This window comes from Sciurus vulgaris, assembly GCF_902686455.1.
Source record: "Sciurus vulgaris genome assembly, chromosome: 1".
In the NCBI taxonomy this organism is placed as follows: domain Eukaryota; kingdom Metazoa; phylum Chordata; class Mammalia; order Rodentia; family Sciuridae; genus Sciurus; species Sciurus vulgaris.
In genome coordinates this window covers 13,668,976-13,689,451 of record NC_136461.1, presented here as the reverse complement: position 1 = coordinate 13,689,451, position 20,476 = coordinate 13,668,976, and the positions used below count along the sequence as shown (strand labels likewise).

At 50.5% G+C, this 20,476-nt stretch overlaps 1 protein-coding gene across 1 annotated transcript; it reads left to right on the top strand.

The window, feature by feature from the left end:
• The first annotated feature begins 3,870 nt into the window (after positions 1 to 3,870).
• LOC306663340 (ras-related protein Rab-5A-like) lies at positions 3,871 to 5,957 on the top strand. The gene is given in 2 exon segments (XM_079143741.1): positions 3,871 to 4,297; positions 4,300 to 5,957. Coding segments are annotated over 2 exon segments (645 nt in total). The 5' UTR covers positions 3,871 to 3,981; the 3' UTR covers positions 4,629 to 5,957.
• Positions 5,958 to 20,476: the final 14,519 nt, after the last annotated feature.

Genomic DNA, 20,476 nt, shown 5'->3' with positions numbered 1-20,476 from the left:
TAAGTAGGCAGGATTGATCGACCATTGGTGATCAATCCAACTTTCGGTCGCTCTCTCCTCCCCAGAGGTTCGGGGTGGGGTGGGCAAGAAGGAAGATGAAAGTTCCAACCTGCACAATCCAGGAGGCTCCAGCTATTAATCACCTCATTAGCATACAAAAAGGCACTGTCACTTTGGAGTCCTGTGCCAAGATCAAGTTCAGTGTGTATCCATAATAAATCCAATATCATACAAGAGCTTAAGTGCCAGGCCTTCCTCCCCACCCACTCGGCCTCCACCCTGTGCTTATGTCTTGTTCACATGTCAAAAGCCACCCTCACTCACAAGGCTGACTGTGGGCACTCACGCAGGTCATGGAAGAGGCCCAAGCTCATTGGGACAAGAACTTCCAGAGCCAGATGCTCAGCTCATGGTCCAGAAGGGGAAATACGGATTCAGACACGTCCTCTGGATTCAGGAGTCCTCATCCAGGGACCGAGTCCTGGGTACCTCGGCCCAAGGATGGCACTGCTGCTGGAGACAGAGGAAGGCTTTAGGGAAAGCCAGCCTCTGTCCCTCACCTCCCCACAGCACACCTGCACGGTGACGTCCAGGCCTCTGATTTGGCCAGTGAGGTGATGGGGCTTATTCATTCTGAAAAGGAATTCAGACCATCTGTGTTTCCCACATTCAGTTCAAATCTAGCCCAGGAGACTTCAAGGGCAAAGTCATGGCTGAATCCCAGTCCCGAGGGGAAGAGACCACACTGAGCACTGCGCACAGCTTGGAGGAGGTGGGGGAACCCGCTGGCTGACCGAGGGACTTTTTCACTTCTCCTTTATGAGAACATCAAGGAGGACAGGCGCTTAGAGAGACTGCCTTTGCTGAGAAGCACGGACTCTCCACTTGGGCCTGCAGATGCCCAAAGGGTAACCGAAAGCGGGAGGACAGCAGCGTGGCCTCTCTGCCCTCATTTCGTATCGGTCTTTAACTTTGGGTCAGATTCCTGCTGACACCGCCACGCTGATCACTAGGGAGCGTTCATCGAAAGCGGGCGACAGGCCCTTCAAGGCCGAAGTCAGCAAGATAAGAGTAACTAAAGTGTTCTCAAGATTTGCAGGGACATTTGACTGCCAGCTTTTACACCATCCTGTGTCCCGTTCCAGACTCCCACCGAACGTCGCCTCTGAGTCTCCGGTCACTGCCCTACGCCTTCCAGGAATGATGGAGCCCGGCAGGCAGAGCGCCCCATGATGAGCTGCCCCACTGAGCCAGACCAGCCACCTCCTGGGAATGGAATTGCTCCCTCCAGGTCCCCAACGTGTTCTGGACCTCGCAGAAGCAGAACTGAGACCGCGGTCAGCCAGAGCACTCTTGCCTGCCGCAGCTCTTCCTCCGTTTAGACTAAGCTCCGACCGCACCCAAGGACAGGGCTGAGACCCCTGATCTCGCTCCCTTTCCCAGTATTAAAGGTCCTTTCCTGCCTTTCACCATGACTCTTCTCACTTGGTGTTTGGGACAAGTGGGGACCCCAGAGCTGGGCTTCTGACCTGGGACTCCTGAAGCTAGGATACTGACGACACGATAGACATCGGCAGCGAAGTGGTGTCTTGAAGGCCCCGCCCCCACCTCCACCATCAGCAGCCACTGACTTGCTGGCAGTCCCAGGTCACGTGCTTCAAGTGCATTTTCTCATTCAGTCCTCCTGAGGATGTGGCAAAGTGGCTACTGCCGCTGTTCCCATTTCCCAGTCACTCATTCCACAGGACACCTGTCGAGGACCTTCAGTATTCCAGGTGCAGAACCAGGCGGCTGTCCTTACCCCGCAGAAGCCAGACAGGCAGGGTCCCTGCCTCTTGCCCTTCCGAGCCATTGGAAGGAGACAAAGGCACCCAACAAAGAAATTTCAAGGGGAAAAAATTCTAGTGGTGGTATAAAAAAATCAAATGAGAGCTTAGGAGGGAGCAGGAGAAGGCAGGCCCAGGAAAGGGCTGCGTAGGAAAAGACGGAAGTGACATCACGCATGATATTACTGGAGCTCGAAAATGGTACCCTAAAGTAGGACACTTTGACAGGCTGAGTGCTTTGAATTGAAAGGAATTGAAAGGCTTTAGAAACTGACAGAATCGAGGTCTCTCTAGACTTCTCCATCCAAGCGCAGGATAGATGCGCTCTCTTTCTCCCTCTCCCTCTCCCTCCCTCCCTCCATCCCTCTCTCTCCCTCTCTCCCTCTCCCTCTCCCTCCCTCCATCCATCCCTCCCTCTCTCTTTCTCCCTCTCCCTCCCTCTCTCTTTCTCCCTCTCCCTCTCTCTCTCCCTCTCTCCCTCTCCCTCTCCCTCCCTCCCTCCATCCCTCTCTCTCTCTCTTTCTCCCTCTCCCTCTCTCCCTCCCTCTCTCCCTCTCCCTCTCCCTCCCTCCCTCCATCCCTCTCTCTCTCTTCCTCTCTCTCTGCCAAGCTTCCTGATTAGAAGCCCATGCAGAAGGAACGCAATTGCCTTTGGTCCCCTCCCTGAAGTCCCATTACCTTCCCCACCTCCCTCTCCCCCATGAAGAGAATGGAGGAGCTTCAACCATCTGGCCCTTCCATGGACACTGATAAATCCGTACACCCTTTCTCCTGCGGGTCTATCGTCTGTTTATTTCGGTAGCCTCAATTACCCAACATTCCAGAGGAAAGTTTGAACTTCCCACACTGCGAGAGTCAGCCCTGTCAGGTGGTGGAGGAGAAAATGGGCGGAGGCAGAGGGAACAGGGAAGATCAGAGGCAGATCTGAGTGTGATGCACTCGAGACCAGAAAGAAGGACCCTGTGGTGCAGGAAAGAAATGGAAGGAAGAGAAAGAAGGCCCAGTGAACAGGTGGAAGCGTACAGGAAGTGAGGACATGGAGGTGGCTCGTGGTGACCTTTGTCCCAGGCAGATGAGCAAGGCAGAACAACAACAAAAAATGACCCTAGGAAGTGTCTGTCTGGTCCCTTAGGCCATTTATTGGTTGGTTATTTGGGTTTTTTTTTTTTTTTGGTGTTAAGTTTTTTGAGTTCTTTATATATCCTAGAGATTAACGCTCTATCTGAGATGCATATGGTACCGATTTTCTCCATTTTGAAGGCTCTCTCTTCACATTATTGTTTCTTTTGCATCAACAAATATATGTTCAACATTTCTAGCAATTAGAGAAATGCACATCAAAACTGCTCTAAGATTTCATCTCACTCCAGTCAGAATGGTAATTATCAAGAATACAAGCAACAATAAATGTTATGAGGATGTGGGGAAAAGGTACACTCATACATCGCTGGTGGGAATGCAAATTGGTGCAACCATAATGGAAAGCAGTATGGAGATTCCTCAGAAAATCTGGATTGGAGACACCATTTGACCCAGCTATCCCACTCCTTGGTCTATACCCAAAGGACTTAAAGTCAGCATACTCCGTGACGCAGCCACATTAATGTTTATAACTGTTCAATTCACAATAGCTGAACTATGGAACCAACCTAGGTGCCCTTCAACAGAAGAATGGATAAAGAAAATGTGGAATATTACTCCACTTTAAAAAAGAATGAAATTATGGCATTTAGTGGTAAATGGATGGAACTAGAATATCATGCTAAGTGAAATAAGCCAAACCCCAAATGGGGGGCAGCTAGGGAAGAACAGTGTTACTTTATATTAGGTAGAGGGGAATGAAGGGAGGGGTGGGGTAAGGGGGTAGGAAGGATAGAAGAGTGAAACAGATATTATTACCTCATATACTACATGCATGACCAATGTGATCCTACAATACCTACAATCAATAAAATGATTCCGAGGAAGAGACGCCGCGGCAGCCACAGCCTTATTCGTCCTTCGGGCCACACCTGGGCCTTACCACGAGGAAGTTGCAGCCCCGCGTGGAGCTGTCTAAGGTTTCTTTACCTCTAGAAAGAAAAATAAATTGACACTTTGCATCCTGGAAGTGCATTTAGAAGTCTGAAATTAGAAACTTCTTTCAAATTTGGACATGGCTAATCGAGGAGCAACAAGACCAAATGGGCCAAACACTGGAAATAAAATATGCCAGTTCAAACTAGTACTTCTGGGAGAGTCTGCTGTTGGCAAATCAAGCCTAGTGCTTCGTTTCGTGAAAGGCCAATTTCATGAATTTCAAGAAAGTACTATTGGGGCTGCTTTTCTGACCCAAACCGTGTGTCTTGATGACACAACAGTAAAGTTTGAAATATGGGATACAGCTGGTCAAGAACGATACCACAGTCTAGCACCAATGTACTACAGAGGAGCACAAGCAGCTATAGTTGTATATGATATCACTAATGAGGAACCTTTGCAAGAGCCAAAAACTGGGTTAAAGAACTTCAGAGGCAAGCAAGTCCTAACATTGTAATAGCTTTATCAGGAAACAAGGCTGATCTAGCAAATAAAAGAGCTGTAGATTTCCAGGAAGCACAGTCCTATGCAGATGACAACAGTTTATTATTCATGGAGACATCAGCTAAAACATCAATGAATGTAAATGAAATATTCATGGCAATAGCTAAAAAGTTGCCAAAGAATGAACCACAGAATCCAGGAGCAAATTCTGCTAGAGGAAGAGGAGTAGACCTTACCGAACCTACACAACCAACCAGGAGTCAGTGTTGTAGTAACTAAACCTCCAGTTTGAACTAGCTGGAATATTCTGCTTCCTAAATGTTGTTAACAGCGGGATTGGAGCATTTAACCGGCCCAGTATGACTTCCAAAAAGAAGAGATTATGATAGAGTCAAGTTTCTAATACAGAATTATTTTACGTGTTTTGAACTTAATTTTTAATAACATGCATGTATCCCTCCAACTAATGTTACAGCAATAGAAAGGGAAGATGAGAACTATGTGTATACGTGTTTCATTGGAAAGTTATGAGGGAATCATATCTCATCATTAGGGATAAAGACAAATGACTGGATCCACAACTAACCATCCAGTTTCTCCAAACTGGAACAGTAGTCATCTATGGAAAAGATTTGAAAATGATTAATTTGGGCTTTTGAAAAACATGTATAGGATTCTCCAGATGTTTTGCTTAGCTGCAATATTCAGGCAAATAATTTCTTTTATCTAAAATGTACATTCCACATTTTAATAATAAATTAACCACAAAAAAACCATCCCACATGCCCAGGAAGAAAAAAAAAATTAGTGGCACTGATATTATAGCCAGTCCCATTATTTTTTTAAATGGGGTAAAAAAAGCAGATGTATCCCCATCTTGTTTTAAGAGTATAAAAACTGATAAATGCAGTTTAATAAATAGTGTTCCCGTCATGTGAGCTCTTCAACAAAAATGAAACAAACCAGGTGTCTGTGATTTCTATTTAATCACTGCTGGCCATTATATAGGTCTTGTTTGGGGGTAGGGAGGGGGCTTTTGTTCCCTTTGGACATGTAGTCAGTGCACTAACAATTATGTACATTCAAACTTGATTACTTTAAATTTGATTTCCAGCTGTACTGTAAATAGGGTACTGCACTGTCTCCATATGTTTATTATTTTTCTGTAATATTTAAGAGTTGCTTAAAAGTATACAAAATGTACAGTTACTAAAACAGCTAATTATTTCTTCCTCCTTTGAAAGAAAGGGGCTTCAGTTGTTCCTCATGGCTAGAACCGTAATAAACAATGTACCTGTAATTTGTAACATAAATATTGCAATGTTAGTAACAATCTTGCAACCTTGTTTTTCAAAGTCCATTTTATTTTGATCAGTTCAGTATATTGCACTAATTATTTTAGGTCTTTTCATTATATGAAATCTACCATGTGTCAGATGATTTAATCTATTTAAGTGTTGGACTGCTAACAGAACTTGTACATTTTACAGTAATTCAGATTAGTAAGGAAAACAGTTCACCAGTGTTTAGTTTTATATTGAGGTGCTCAGGTTGGAATAAAGTGGTATAAAAAGCAAAAAATAAAAATAAAAAATAAAAAAAATAAAATGATTCTCAGAAAAATGAGAAATTACATTCCATTTATGTATGATTAATCAAAATGTATAAATTCATTCTACTGTCATGTATAACTAATTAGAACAAATAAAATTTGTTTTAAAAAAATGACCCTAGCGCTGGGGTTGTGGCTCAGTGGTAGAGCACTCGCCTGGCATGCATGAGGCACTGGGTTCGATTCTCAGCACCACATATAAATAAATGAATAAAATAAAGGTCTATTGACATCTAAAAAAAATATTTTTAAAAAATGACCCTAGATGTCTGGAATAAAATACAGAAAGGGATGCATGACTAGTTGCAGGTTCTGGGAAACAATAATAAAAGAGGAGGAGGAGAGGACGTGGGGGAGGAGAAGAGGGGAGGAGGGGAAGGACTGCTGTTCTGTTCACCCCAGGACAGAAGCCAGTTCACGGAAGGCAAGACGACAGAGAAAGAACTTTATTACCGTTAGTTAGCTGATCAGAAGATGGCGGACCATCACTCTAAAGGTCTACTTGCCAGTGTGATGGGCTGACAGATCTGGCTCCATGAGAATGTTCTAGGCCAGACTCTAAGGGAAATGACTAAACAGACTCCATTTTGCTCGGAGACTCCATGTTATGTAAGAAATAAGTTTCTCCCATGGGAACACCCCGCCTCTGTACCCATCATCAGTTACTTAGCGTGACATGTTTAATAATATACAATGGCAACACCTGTGTAGTAAAAATTGCTCTCCTTTGACCTCTATTGCTCTTAACCAATGTACCATGTAAATGGTAATTGTGTGGATGTTAGCAACCATTCTTTAGTTTGTACCTAGGTAAGGGTCAGTTTGACCCACTTCCCCCTCTGTTGATGATCTCATGATATTAGTTTGTAATTTTGAATCATAGCAACAGACACTTAGGATTGATGTGATTTTTGGTATAAGAACCCCTACAACCCTGTGGTCGGGGCTGTTCTCCCAATAGCCATTTTTTGGGGCGTTGTGTGAGACAGTCAGCCGGCCAGCTTAATAAAGACTCTCAAATTTGGACTTCTCAGTGGTGATCGGTCTATTCTTAAGTTGCACCCCATAACACCAGGAGGCTGAGTGAGGAGCAACTGATGTAGGAAAGAGTGATGGCAGACAGGTCCCATCCGCAGGTGGAGGATTGTGATCACATGATGCACTTCCGTCTTAACTGCCTGTCGCAGGATGTTCTCGGTGCTACAGATCTCAAGGACCTAGATCATTATTTCCTCAGGCTTATTCTTGTCACGGACTAGTTTGTCCCTGCGTAGTTCCTGACATATTACACGAAGGACAGGCTACAGGGGATAGCTGCCCCCAGGTCCTCTTGCTGATCACCAAACTCACATTAATGTAAGAAAACATACTCCACCTGATTATTGTGGAAAACAAGGTCAAGACAAGTTAAACAGGAAGTCAGGTCTGAGATCTGGTCTTAATACTTGGCTTCAAGGAGAAGAAGGAAAAAACACATACCTCTAGATCAAACCACATCTGAAAGCCTTTAGCCATTTCCATTGAACATGTGATAACATCTATTTTATTGTGTATCCCAGTTTGAGTTAGGTTTTCTGTGTTTGTTATCAAAAGTGCCCTAATTGGTTCATATACATTATTATATTTAATATTTTTCAATATTCCCTGAGGAAGAAACTGTTAACAACTCCTTTGCATAAATAAGAAAAGAGAGGTTGGAAAAGGTCAAATAATTAACACAAAGCTAATTACTTCCCCCTCATTGCTTCTCAATCCCCAACTCCAAAGTACTGGTTTAGAGGGCTAGGGCTGCCTCAACAAGCTGGGTGACTTAAACAACAAAAATTTATTTTCTTGCAATTAGAGAGTCTAGAAATCTGGAATCAAGGTGTCGGCTGGGTTATTTCTTCGGAGGTCCCCCTCCTGGCCCCGTAGACGCCATCCTCACCCTGTGTCCTCCTGTGGTCTTCTCTCTACGTGTGTCTGTGTCCTCTTCTCCTCCTTCTGTAAGGACACAAGTCAGATTGCATTAGGACCCGTGCTAAGAACCTCATTTTACCTTAATCACTTCTTAAGACCGTAAGTCCAAACACAGTCTTATTCAGAGGTCCTGAGAGTTAAAACATCAACACACAAATTTTTAGGGGACACAGTCAGTTTGTAGCGCTGAGTATTTTCACCTTCTGTTAGTGGACCTGTTTGAGATCTTCCCATAAATGGAACCCTACGTTCCATGCACTCTCCCATGTCTGGCTTCTCTCACGCAGCATAATAATGATGAGATCCATTCACGTCACCCTCTAAGTCCATAATTTGCTCTTGGTGATTGCTGTGCCGCATGCCATACGTCATTCTCCAACATGGTGATCTGTTGTCCTGACAGTGGACATTTGGGCTGCTTCACTTCTGGGATATTTTGACTAAAATGATTACGAACGTTCCTATTGAAGTCTCTGTATGCACTTGTCTAGGTCTCTTAGATAAATGCCTAGTCATGAAATGGTTCATGTCAGGTTAAGTTTTGTTTAATTTTATAAAGGCAAGTCAAACTTCTTTTGAAAGTGTCCCATTTTGCATTCCCACCAGCATGTATGCCTGTGTCAGCTGCTCCTCCGCCGTCCACGCTTGACCATTTAGAGCCTCGTGACCCATCTGCCAGCAACAGTAGCTCAGTGTCCTAATGCCGACCAGTCCAGAGTGACCGCTCATGTGCCTACTCGGGTTCAGCTGGCCCCTCAGACAGACTGGTACTGAGCAGTGTGCTTGATGGACAGCCCCCAGCACCTGCCCCTGGGGATCTGCCACAGTACCATGACAGGGCCACATTCTGCAGTGGTGTGCTGCTGAGCCCCATGGGGACCAGAGACACGCCCTTTCTTCCTGCACAGGGCTCCTCCAGTGGGCTTGCCCCAGAGGAGATGCCCCACCAGCTTGGCCACGGCTTCCCTAGAGCTGCCTGCAGTGGCGGCTCTGCCTGCCCAGGCCTCCCCTGTCCTGGCTCCTTCCAGAGAGGTCAGCCTGCTTCGTGATCTAAGAGTTTTCCCCGCTCCACGCTCTCCCCCTCCACCCCCAGAGACATCTTAAATCCTTCCAACTAAATCTTGACACCTGCTTGCAGAGGATCCAAAGTGACACCTGACCACTCAGGTGGGGAACGAGGGGAGGAGCGGGGGAAACTCCCAAGAGCTTCCCCTACCCCAGAAGCCTGCGGGTCTCCACTATTCATCCTCCGCTAGTTAACCTAAAAGTAAACACCCGAATATATCACCTGGGAGACCTGCCAGGAGGGAAATAAGTGGGATGATGGGGGTTGGGTAGTGATGGAAGTCTCCCTGGGGAGGTGATATTCAGGCTTGGAGAGAAGAAGCCACTGTGAAAGAACATTCTAGACTTTGAGATTGGAATAAGCTTATGTCATTCCAGGAGCAGCAAGGCCAGAGAGACTGGGCAAAAGGGACTTCTAATCCTGGCTATCTGGCTCCCACCGAAATCTGAGTCTCCAGAACGGGGTTGACGTGGAGTGGGGTTCCAAGTGAATTCTTGGACATCGACGGGTGGATGACCGGGTGGATGACCGAGTGAATGACCCTGGTCCAGGGGTGCCTGCACGCGGTACACACTGACAGGCCCTCACACAACTAGCGCTGGGTCCGTGTATTTCAGGGACAGATGCTGGTGGCTCAGGAAGAGGATCTAGAAACCGCAGCAGGACTGAGCCCTGTCCAGAAGGTCTCTGCCCGCTAGTCCCACTGCCATTTAGGAGTTGCATCCCAGGTCACAAGCACCCTGGGCTTGGCCTGGCTTTGGCCTATCTCAGGGACGACTACATCCTGTCCTGGTGTGGAGGAGGGTGGTTCAGGGTCAAGCAGGTGAGGGCAGAAGCCCTCTGTCCTAGTAAAAGGCTGGTGGGAAGAGGGGCGCTCGGCACTGGGGACCAGCTCTCCACACCAGGAGTTGGGGCAGCTCACACCATCTTATGGGGGAGTCACGGTTGTCAAGGGAACAGAGGGCTGCCCTGCATCCCCGTCATCTCAGCCTGCCTCCTGGCAGAAGCCACTCTTCCCTGACACCACAGAAGCAGGCCTGGGGGGAAGGAGGAAGCCAGGTCCCCCCTCTGCTGCTGGACACCTTGAGGACAGGGGAAGGATGGCACCCAGCCCTCTGACTCTGGGGCCCTCAGATCAGTGGGGATACTCAGTGCCTCCCCTCAGAAGCAGTCGAGTGAGGGAGACATAGTTCCTGGCTTCAGGCAGCTCCTATTCTGAGGGAGATCCCGCCTCTGCTCCCAGTGTGTTGGAGGAGTCAGCCTCTACCTCCCAGTCTGATGGAGGAGTCAGCCTCTACCTCCCTGCATCCCTGAGTCTGCTGGTGGAGACGCAGCTGCAACTCTCCCCAGTCTGATGGAGAAGGCCCTAGAAATCCTGGAGCAGACCCTCCAAGCTGAACTCTGAACTGCTCTTCCAGAGACCCTAAATTATCTGTCCCAAGGAGCAGCTCCCCCAGTGTCCTTACAGGGGCTCTCTCGCCCGCTTCACAATTGAACATCAAAAAAAAAACCTCCCCACTCACTGCCTCTGCCTCCCACCCCCCTCCTCGGGATCCACAGCCAGGCTCCTCTGCACCACCCCATGAACCTGCCGCTCCCACGTGTCCACTGTGCTCCAGGCCCCGTGCACCCCTGTCCCACCAGGTCACCAGCTGCTTTCCGTCATTAGTTGCTTCTGGTTTCTTGGAACCTCTGCCTGTCGGCTCCTCTCTCTCCCGTTGCTGGTTTTTCCTTCTTTGCTCCTTTCCGGCCCTTTCCTTCTACTCTCAGTGGGAAATTCTCCAGGCCAGGCCCTGAGCTGCAGGATGTGCCCCAGCCCTCACTGGACATCTCCCCCCAGTGTCCCCAGGCCCTGATGTCACCATGTCCCAGGCTGAGTTCTTCCTGCTCCCCAGGCCTCCATCTAAGACCTCGGGCCTGGCCCCACCATGGACGGAGAGGCCATCATCCATCCCAAGCTGCAGACACGCTCGTCACAGCGACAAACGCTCTGCCTCCCACCGCGTCCACTCACAGGTGCCACAGCTCTGCCACTAGAAATCCGCGGGCCCCTCGGGCCTCTGTCCCACCGTCTTCCCCCACTCTGCGCACCTCACCTTCACGTCTGCCTGCATTTTGCATCAGCTCCCCAGACACCTCTCCCCCTCCTCCCACATCCTCCACCAGCTACCAGGTCGTCCTGCGTCGACCCCTTCAGACTCCCCAGGGCCCCAAGGTGGGTGCCAGATCTCTTCCTGGGACCTCCACGGTCAGTGACATGGCCTCCACTCTGGCCTCAGCTTTGCCGGTTTGTCATCCAGCATCTGCTCATCTTGTCTGGCAGGGACCCAGGTCCTCCCTTCCCACCCTCCTTCCCCAGGGTAGCTTCTTGGGGGTCAGAGGTCACGGGGCAGTTCTTACCCCAGGTCGTTGGCACTGCCAGCAGCTGCAGCAGAGCGTTCGTGCCCAGGCCGGCCCTGGGGCAAGGGCCTCTGAAGGTGGAGTTGGCTCAGCAACTTGGCAAGGCGCAGGCGCAGGAGTGAGGAGGAGTGAGGAGGCATGTGGGGACAGGCCCAGCTCCAGGGCCAAGCCCAGGGTGACCTGTCCGGGTGCCCCACAGATACAGGCACACATTCACACACCCGGGTACCCAGACCCCCACACAGTTCACAGACACCTGCAGAGAGAAGCAAGTCCTCTGACAGCCATCGGCCTTCTCCATGGCGCACGCGCACATGTGCACGCCCATGACCTACACCCTCCCATGGCTGCATGCGGCCTCTCAAACCCCAACAGGCCCTGAGGCCCCAGCACGCTGCCCGCCACCCACACCTGTGGCTGCAGAGCTCACAGTCCCAGACAGCCCCACCAACCCCTCTGAGGCTGAGGTGGCTTCTGACTCCTGGATTCCGGCCCTTTCTTGACTCGCTCTTCCCCCACCTGGGGACCTGGCCTGGGCAGGTGGCGGGTTGGCCCAGTCTCAGGAATAGTGAGCCTCCCTCACCTTCCCGACCCCAAATCATCACCCCACTTTGCCAGCCAAGTTGGGCCCTCCAAGTGGCAGCCGAGGGGGTGGGATGGAAGCTGAGACCTCGCCCCCAACCTGCCTCCCTGGAGTGGGAGAGTGGCCACATGTGACAAACTATAGGGACGGGGACAGACTCCCGCACTTAGACTGAGCCCCAGGAAGCGTGGAACTGAAGCACTCTGCCTGCTTCAAACCTCAGACCACCCTCTGGAGAACCGGCTGACAAGGGAGACCCCCCATCAGGGAGACCCAGATGTCACTGTCCTGCCCAGGATCCCTGCAGCACAGCAGAGCCCCCGCCATACAGACAGACCCTCCATGCTCACTACCTGTGGGACATCTGGGGGTCTGCCCAGTCCTGTCACTCAAAGATAAGGAGGGAGGTTGCCAGGACCCCCAGGAGAGCTGGCATCCCCCAAAGCCACCGCTCTTAGATGAGAGACAAGCAGGTGTGTGGGCTGGCAGTCAGTCCACCGGGGTCTGCTGATTGGGAGGACCCTTGAATTCTTATCATTTTTGTTAAGAGACAGGGTTTCACTTTGTCACCCAGGCTGGCCTCAAATGCCTGGTCTCAAGCTGTCCCAGTGCCTCAGCCTCCCATGTGTGCCGCTGAGCACAGAGCTCTTACCTTAGTTCTGCTACAGAGCGAATCCAGAGCCCCGGGGGAGGCCCTTTCCTTCTCCAGCCTCAGTTCCTCCAGGTGGGCCGACGGGGCGCTGAGGTGCACCTACATGTTGCTCCAGCCTCTCTCCTGAGCCTTCAGCTCGCTGCTCCCTCTGCCTGGAAGCCTGTCTGCCTGGTCATGAGCGGGCCTGCACTGATCAGCTCCCCACGTTCACACACTCCTCTGGGTGGAGCACCCCAGATTCCCCCAGAGAGCCAGGCCCCCGACCACTGCTCCAGTGCAGCTCCACCCAGGACCCAGGCCTAAGCCATGGCTGTCCATTCCCGGGTGGACACTGGAGCCAAATGGGCCAACGCCAATCAAACCTGAACTCCTGTTCCAAGGTTTGGAAGAAGCACTCTCTTTTGAGCACTTGAGTGGACAGGCTGCAGCCATCTTCCAGCGCTCAGAGATGGGGAAAGCAGCAGAAGGCAGTGCCCCAGAGGGAGGCCGGCCGGCTCCGCTAGGTGCTGGTGCCCAGGCAGACCCCTGGGAACTCTCAGAACCTGCCATCCCAGGAGCATCTCTCTCCTGCCTCCACCCCAGAAAAGGGGCGTTTCATCCTTTAGGGTTGTGCTTGGGTGTCTTTCAACCCCACATACTCTCATGTCACAAAAACCATGTTGTGTGGTAGAGAGAAAAAGGACTTCTCAAGTCCAAGCTCTGCTTCTGGCTAGCTGTGCCATCCAGAGCATGTTACTCAACTTCTCTGAGCTCAGTTTTATTGTCCAAAGAGAAGCACAACCGTACCACATGGGCTTTTTGTGAGAACTGTGCACCACACCACAACTCCCCTGGGGCGCCACTGCACGGTTGGACTGGCCGAGGGGAAGTGGTGGGCAGAGGGTGGCTTCTCCCTCACCTTCCTCCTCCTCTCAGTCTTCTTGGGGAGAGAATATTTGGCACAGCAGACATCAGTTTCGCTAAGAGGACATCGGCAGTAGCAGGAGGGAGGTTGGTTTACCTCATAAATGTTCCACTCTGAGGTAAACAGATACCCACTCCTGCCTTACCAAGATGGCACCAGGAGTGAGCCTCCTCAGCCTCCGGGGCAAGAGACACACATGTTGCACTGGCCTTCACCACAGGGACAGCAGAGAAGGCTTCAGAGGTATCCACGAGAGCTGAGAACTGTGGCCAATCAATGCACCACCAGAAATGAGCCAAGAGCTCAGTCACAGTTCCCAAACTCTGAGCAGAAAGGGGCAAAGGCGGGGTGAGGGTCCCACGTGACCTCAGTGAGCCAAAATGCCTTTGCAGCAAGGCAGGATCAGCAGAAGGGAGCCCCAGAGGGACACCTCAGCAGGAGCAGGGCCTCTGCTTTGCCGTGCGAACTGACGAGGAAGGACTGACGATCCCCCAGCCTCGCTCAGGAGGGTCCTTGCGTGGGGTTTGGAGGCCATGAAGAATGGTGCTCCCCCCATGGCAGGGCACCTGGGATGTTTCCAGGAAGGACAGAAAGTCCATGAGCAGGACGTGGCATAACCAGTGGGAGGGCTTCAACCACCATGAGCCCAGGACCCACCCACTCAGGGGCCCTGGGTTCACAGCCTGTCGCAGGAAAAGAACAAGCAGCACGCCTCACTGAGACAGCTTGGGCTCATGGAAGAAGTGGGGCAGGTGTCAGAGCAAGAAAAACTTGTCTCCTCCAGGGTTCGCACTTCCGGGAGAGGTGACCGTGACGGAGATTGTGATAGGCTGAATATCCCCACCAGGTCCAGGTCGTGGTCCCTAGTACCTGTGAATGTCACCTCATGTGGCAGAAGGGACTTTGCAGAGTAACACAATTGCAGGGCTTGCTTTGGGGAGACTGCCTGAGTGGGCCCCAAAGGGAATCAACGTGTGCAGTATTATAAGATGGAGGCAACGTCACCCTGAACAGGATGCACCAGGCCACTAGCTGCAGACAAAGGAATGCGGCTCTGCCAACCAGTAAGGCGAGGAAATGATTCTCCCCTGGCGCCTCCAGAGGCGGCATAACCTGCCTGCACCTTGACTGGCACCAGGAAAACTGATTTTGGACTTCCGACCTCCAGAGCTGTGCGATAATAAATGTGTTATGTGAAGCCATCAAGTCTGCAGAAGTGTGTTAGTGCAGGACAGGAAAGGAAGGCAGAGATCGACGTACAAAGGTGGGTCGTGGGGCCTGGAAAAGCAGGAAGATGCAGGAGGTAGCTGTACTTGATCGGCAGCTGGAGCGGGAGCAGACCTGGCAGGGAGAGGCTGTCCAGGAAGCAGAAGCCAGCTTTCTGGCTTCCCAGTCCAGGGATCCCAGAGGTAAGGCAGGGGGGACCTGGCTGGAGAGGCAAGCTGAGAGGCCATAGGACCAGCAAGGTCCCTGCTCTACTCTCAAGGGCAACCCCAAAGTTCTAGCAGTTGGTTTGGGAAGAAAAGAGAATCCCAGGGTGATTAAGAATCAGGACAGAGTAAGAGGCAGATTTCCCAAACAGGCCAGTGTCAGTCAACATGACAATAAATCTTCCTGCTTTAATCCCCACCCCAAAAAATGTCACTTGGCATAGCCCGATGTTGACCAGTTATTTTTCTGTCGTCTGTCTCCCTGTCCCTGTCTTGAGAGGAGGGTCACTTTAGATGTCCTCCGGTTTCTGTTCTTGTCCCTCCTCAGCCTCCTCTGCCTGCAAATTGACAACCTCTGCCTGGCTCCTGGAAATGCCCGCCATATATTTGGGAGGAAATGTCACCTGACGCTAGAGTCGCAAATAAAGCCAATTAGGAGCTTTAAACTAAGGTGTTGTCATTTCGTCTTTGGACAAGACCCCACGGGACCCAGACTGAATGGAGATAGGTGTGAAGAGAGTCAGGACGGATCCGAGGGTCGAACCTGAGAAGCGAAAGAGGGATTGTCACGCCTGGACCAGGAAGATGGGGTGAAGGCTTCATGGGGAGCCCAGGAGGCCTGGGTGGCGCCACGAGAGCTGCCCACCCACTGGGCAGCTGGATAAACGCGGCAACGGGGCTGCAGATGCGACTTTAGAGTCATCAGCCACAGTGTTTAAAGCCAGGAGAGCTGAGGACGTCACCAAGAGATGACCATGAAGAGCAACAGAGGCCCAAGGAGCCCAGAAGGAGGCTGGAGGGGAGGAGGAGGAGTGGCCCAGGGAGGAGGAGGGAACCGGGATGGGCATGGGGTCCCAGAGAAGGACGGAGCAGCAAAGGCACTGGAGGAGGCGAAGGCAGGTGGCAGGGGTCCCCTAAGAAGAGAATCAAGAACCAGCTCTCGGGCTAAGTGGTGGCCCTTGGTGACCCTAGGAAGGGACACAGTGAGAATGATTGTCTGGAGTGTTAGATCAGTCAAGGTCCCAGTGGAAAAGAGGTGCCCCTTGAAACTGGTGAATTCCAGGAGGATTTAATGCTGTGGGCAGGCGCAGGGAAATCCCAAGAATGGGTGACAATGCGGCCCGTGTTAGGAAGGCCCAGCCCGCAAAGCCAAGGAGACGTGGCTCCCGGGACCCCGAGGGAGTAGTGAGGGAGGGAACACAGACCTGCGGCCACGGTGGCCCCCTGAGGGGAAGGGCCTGGCACAAGTGCCCGACCTCGCTCCCCTCCCTCCCGGATTCTCCTGCGAGTCCCGCCTGTGGCTGAGCCCAGTGGGAAGCCAGGCTCCTGGCTGAGCAGCGGGGACAGGGTGGCGGCTGCATTTAGGGTGAGAGCCCAGCGCTGCCCCGGCCCTTTAGCTCCTTCATGACTTGTACGGGCACTTGCTGCGCGAGAAAGAAGCTCAGGACTAGATGAACAGAAAGATCATTTTTAAAAAATTACGTTACATTTTTAATTGGTAAAAGAATGGATCTTTCAACAGATTGGGGTCACGGAAAAGAGGGCAGATGGAGCAACGAGACAACTTGGTGGCCCTAATCAGAAAGAGAGGCTCTCCACATCCTGGAATTCTCTCCTCCCTTTTGATCCACTCTCCTGGTCCCTCTCCACCCCACTGCAGGGCTGCTCCTCTACTTGACCCCAGTCCCCTCAGGCTTGCACTTGGGCCCTGTTTTCTCCCATATACTCTTCTGAAATGGAATATGAATACGATGGCTGGCACTCAAGCAATCATAATGATCCATGAGGTACTCACTAGGAATGGCAGAGCAGCGAGGTAGAAGACACCATGTCCCTGATGACTGTAGACTCACCTTTACATTCAAGACTGTCTACTTCCAAACCTCTTTTCTGTGAGGGAGAACTAACTTCTATCCCATTTAAGTCACCATTATTTGGGTATTCTACAGTCATGGCTGAACATAATCCTGATACATCATCCTAACCCGTAAACTGAAAATTCATTCCATATTCTATTTTCAATTCCCAAACATTTCATCTTTATTGTCCGGTGCATTCTATCGATGATTCTGCAGTGAGTTCAGATGACATCAGAAAGATACTCCAACAGCAAATTCCAACAACAAAGCGCCCCTCATTTGAATGTGAACCCTCTCCTTTTATCCATATTCTCAAGAAGAAAGCACAGTCTGAAAATTACCCTAATTCATTTATTCCATAATGTATATTTTCCCCTCATTTTAGCATCCCTGAGATCTGGATGCATCTTAAAACAAATGTCACCCTACGATTGTCTGGCAGGTAGCATTCATGACCTTGTTTTGTGAAAACCTTCCTGCCATTAAGAGAGAGCGCCCACACCAAAGCATATGAGACTGAATAGGGATAGATCGTGTCGCAAACTAAAACCCAGGGGGATTATGCTCCACATTTATCCTCCCTGTTTCCCCTTGGCTCAGCTTCAGCTAGAGGATTCTAAATGCCTGGCCTTCAAGACCTCGTCGTCCCAAGTTTCTGGTCTGTCCCTAGCATCTCAACCTTTCTCCTAAAACAGTGGCCCTCCTGCCTGAGTCAGCATCAGTGTTACCTGGAGGTCCTGTGAAAATTAACTCCAGGGCCCAAGCCCTGATTCAGCGGGTCTCGGGTGGGGCCCCAGGATTTGCATGGCTACCAGGTCCCCAGGTGCTGCTGCTGCTGGAGGGGCCACCTTCTGAGAATCGCTCTCCTAAGGAAATCTCTTTTCCTCTTTTCCTATTGAAGCCAGAATTGGGAACAGGTAGTTAGTGTAGAAATAGGGGATCGGGTCAAATCGAGGAAATGGAGGCCATAAAGCCATCTGCCTCTGGAAGTTGGAGACTGCCCCTGGAAGAATGGAATGTCACCAAATTTACCTGCCTTTATCAAGGACTGCAAACAAGGGGCTGCTAATTGGTGCCCCCTGGCCCTTACCTGCCTGAATCACCCTGGCCCTCCCCCTGCCCATGGCTTCTCACTTAATGCAAAACCAGGCCTAGTCACGTAGGCAGAAAGGAGAGATAAGGGGGGAGGGAACTGGAGAACAAAAGAGACTTTAACCTATAAAAGACGTAGGTGAGCACACTTCTTGGGACTTTCAGAACATCAGCCATGGCCCCCTTCTTCCTGCCAGGAGAAGTTTGTATTATTACCTTTAAATAAAACCTGCTTAATCTGCTTGCCTTGGCTGCTTCTCTAGTGTTCAATCTTCAACATTAGAAGGAGCAGAAATCGTCACCGGTCAACGGCGGGATCACTATCTTCCTTTGTTTTGTTTTCCTTCTTTGGCTGCTCCTGCTCTGATTCTTTAAAATAAAATAAGATGAAACAAAATAAAATTTAAATTTAAAAAATGCACCAAACCACACTTCTCAAATAATGCTGGCTCCTTTTAAAATCTCCCGTGCAATCTGTGTCCCAGAGACAGAGTATTAATGGCACGCTATATTTATAATAGAGTGCCCATGATTTTTAAATTTTTTTCTCTCTTGTAAAATCTACCATCCTTCTCGGTAGACACTTGACTATGGCCTGACTTTCCTAAGAAATCTAGAGCCAGCTTGAGTCTTGGAGCAGAACTGAGCATATGTGGACGAGCCCCTGTCTTCAGGGCCTGTCCTCTGCGGCAGGGTTTCTCCACCTCACACTAGTGACCGAGGGAGTTGTCCTGGGCGTCGTGGGGTGTTTGGCAATATCCCTGGCCTGCGCCTCCCAGAGCCAGCGCACCCTCCCTGTTGATAGCTCCAGGTATTTCCAAAGGTTCCCAAGGGCCAGAGTCACCCTGGTTGGGAATACCGTGCTATGGTTTTGGTCCTTGTCTCCAAGGCCACTCAAAATGACATAAAGGGAATGGAACCTGACACGTATGCCAACTGAAGGGGTGCCAGGGACATCGCCCCCCCAATATGGCTCCTTGGCATGTTGAGTATTTTTAAAGGCACTTGTACCGACTGTGACTTTCTCTGAAGTTCCCCTTTCACCTACAAGTCTGAATCCTCCAGAAGATTAACTCACAGGGAGAAAGATTCAATTCGACCCCATACCCAGAGAATAGCCAAACTTTGTCCCAGGCCATTTCCTATTCCTCAGGCCCTTCGCCGACCCCCCAACCAAAGCCTTTACTCTTCCTCCAAATTGCCTACTGCCCCACTTCTCTCCCCCATGATGAAGGGTCAGAAGGTTTCTCACCGGTGATGCCCCCCAGGCACGTGATAAACCTTTCGTCCTGTGAATCGGTCTATTGCCAGTTTCTTTCTCAGACTCACAATACACAAACACACAGGGAAGGAAGGGGTCCCCTCCCCCAGTACCACTGCACAAGCCTGCAGAACCCGAAGCTGCAACTGCAGCACTCTGGAGAGGACTCCCCAAAGTAAAACACCCCTCGAAATCACCCAGGGAGTCTTGCTAAAATGCAGATCCTGTTGCAGGAGGCTGGTGTGGGACTTGAACCCCAACCCAGACCAAAGGAACCAAAATCCCCATCAAGGTTTGAGAAGCACTGCCTCCTAGGAGCACACAGGCATGGAGCTGGAGCTGGGGTCAGGGTCGGAGGCCTGGCTAAAGAAGCTCAGGAAAGGCAGCAAATCCTCGTTCCGGCCCCAGGGGCTGTGGGATTTGCACACAGGAAGTCATTCTCTCCCCCCGTAATGAGTCCTGGCCTCAGCTGTGCGAGCTCTCTGAAGCCTCAGCCAAAGACCCCCAGTACCCCCTGCCCATGGCTAAGACCAGCCCTGGTAAACCCTTACCCTAGCCCTGGAGCTCAGTTCTCTAGTCCCCTCCTGCACCTGCCTGTGTCTGCTCAGATTGCCACCACAGCTTGCCTCAAATGCCTTCTGTGCTTTGTGCATCCTAGTTCAGCTCCTCATTTATTTTTTAAGTTCCTAGCTATCCCAGCAGCTCTGGGGTTTGGAGGCAAGATCATCAAATAATACCTTGTTTCCCTGTCCATAGACAATTGAGTCAGTGGGGTAGTGAGCAAATTATTTCTGACTTTTAACATATTGATAAGGCTAAATTGGAGGATGTAGCTTATGATTGTGGGAACGATAACTTCCTAATTCCATTTCCCAGAGTTAGATGACTCACCTCCATAGCACCCAGAGGGGCAGAGCCTTTACAGCAAAGCTGGCCACCCAACCTGAAGCAGACCAAAGCCCGTGCCCTTCACAGTCAGGCAGCACTCCACGAGGAAAGATAAAGAGGGGCTGAACTGGACATGCCCAGTTGCTTCTCCCAAACTTGTCCATCAGGTAAGAAAATTACCTAGGGAGTAATGAGGGAATGGGTGGAGGGAGACCAGGAGTGTTAACGGATGGATGTTTGACATGTTGGATGGAAAATAACCATCCTTTTCTACAGTCTGCTCGGCAGAGTTGATTTATTTTTCCAATGCTTGCAGTCTCCAGTAAAACCAGAAAGGCCACGTGCTTTTTTTTTTTTTTTTTTTTTGCCAAAAATACTCAGCAAATTTCCTTTTCTCTTCTGTGAATGTTTGAAGGATCAG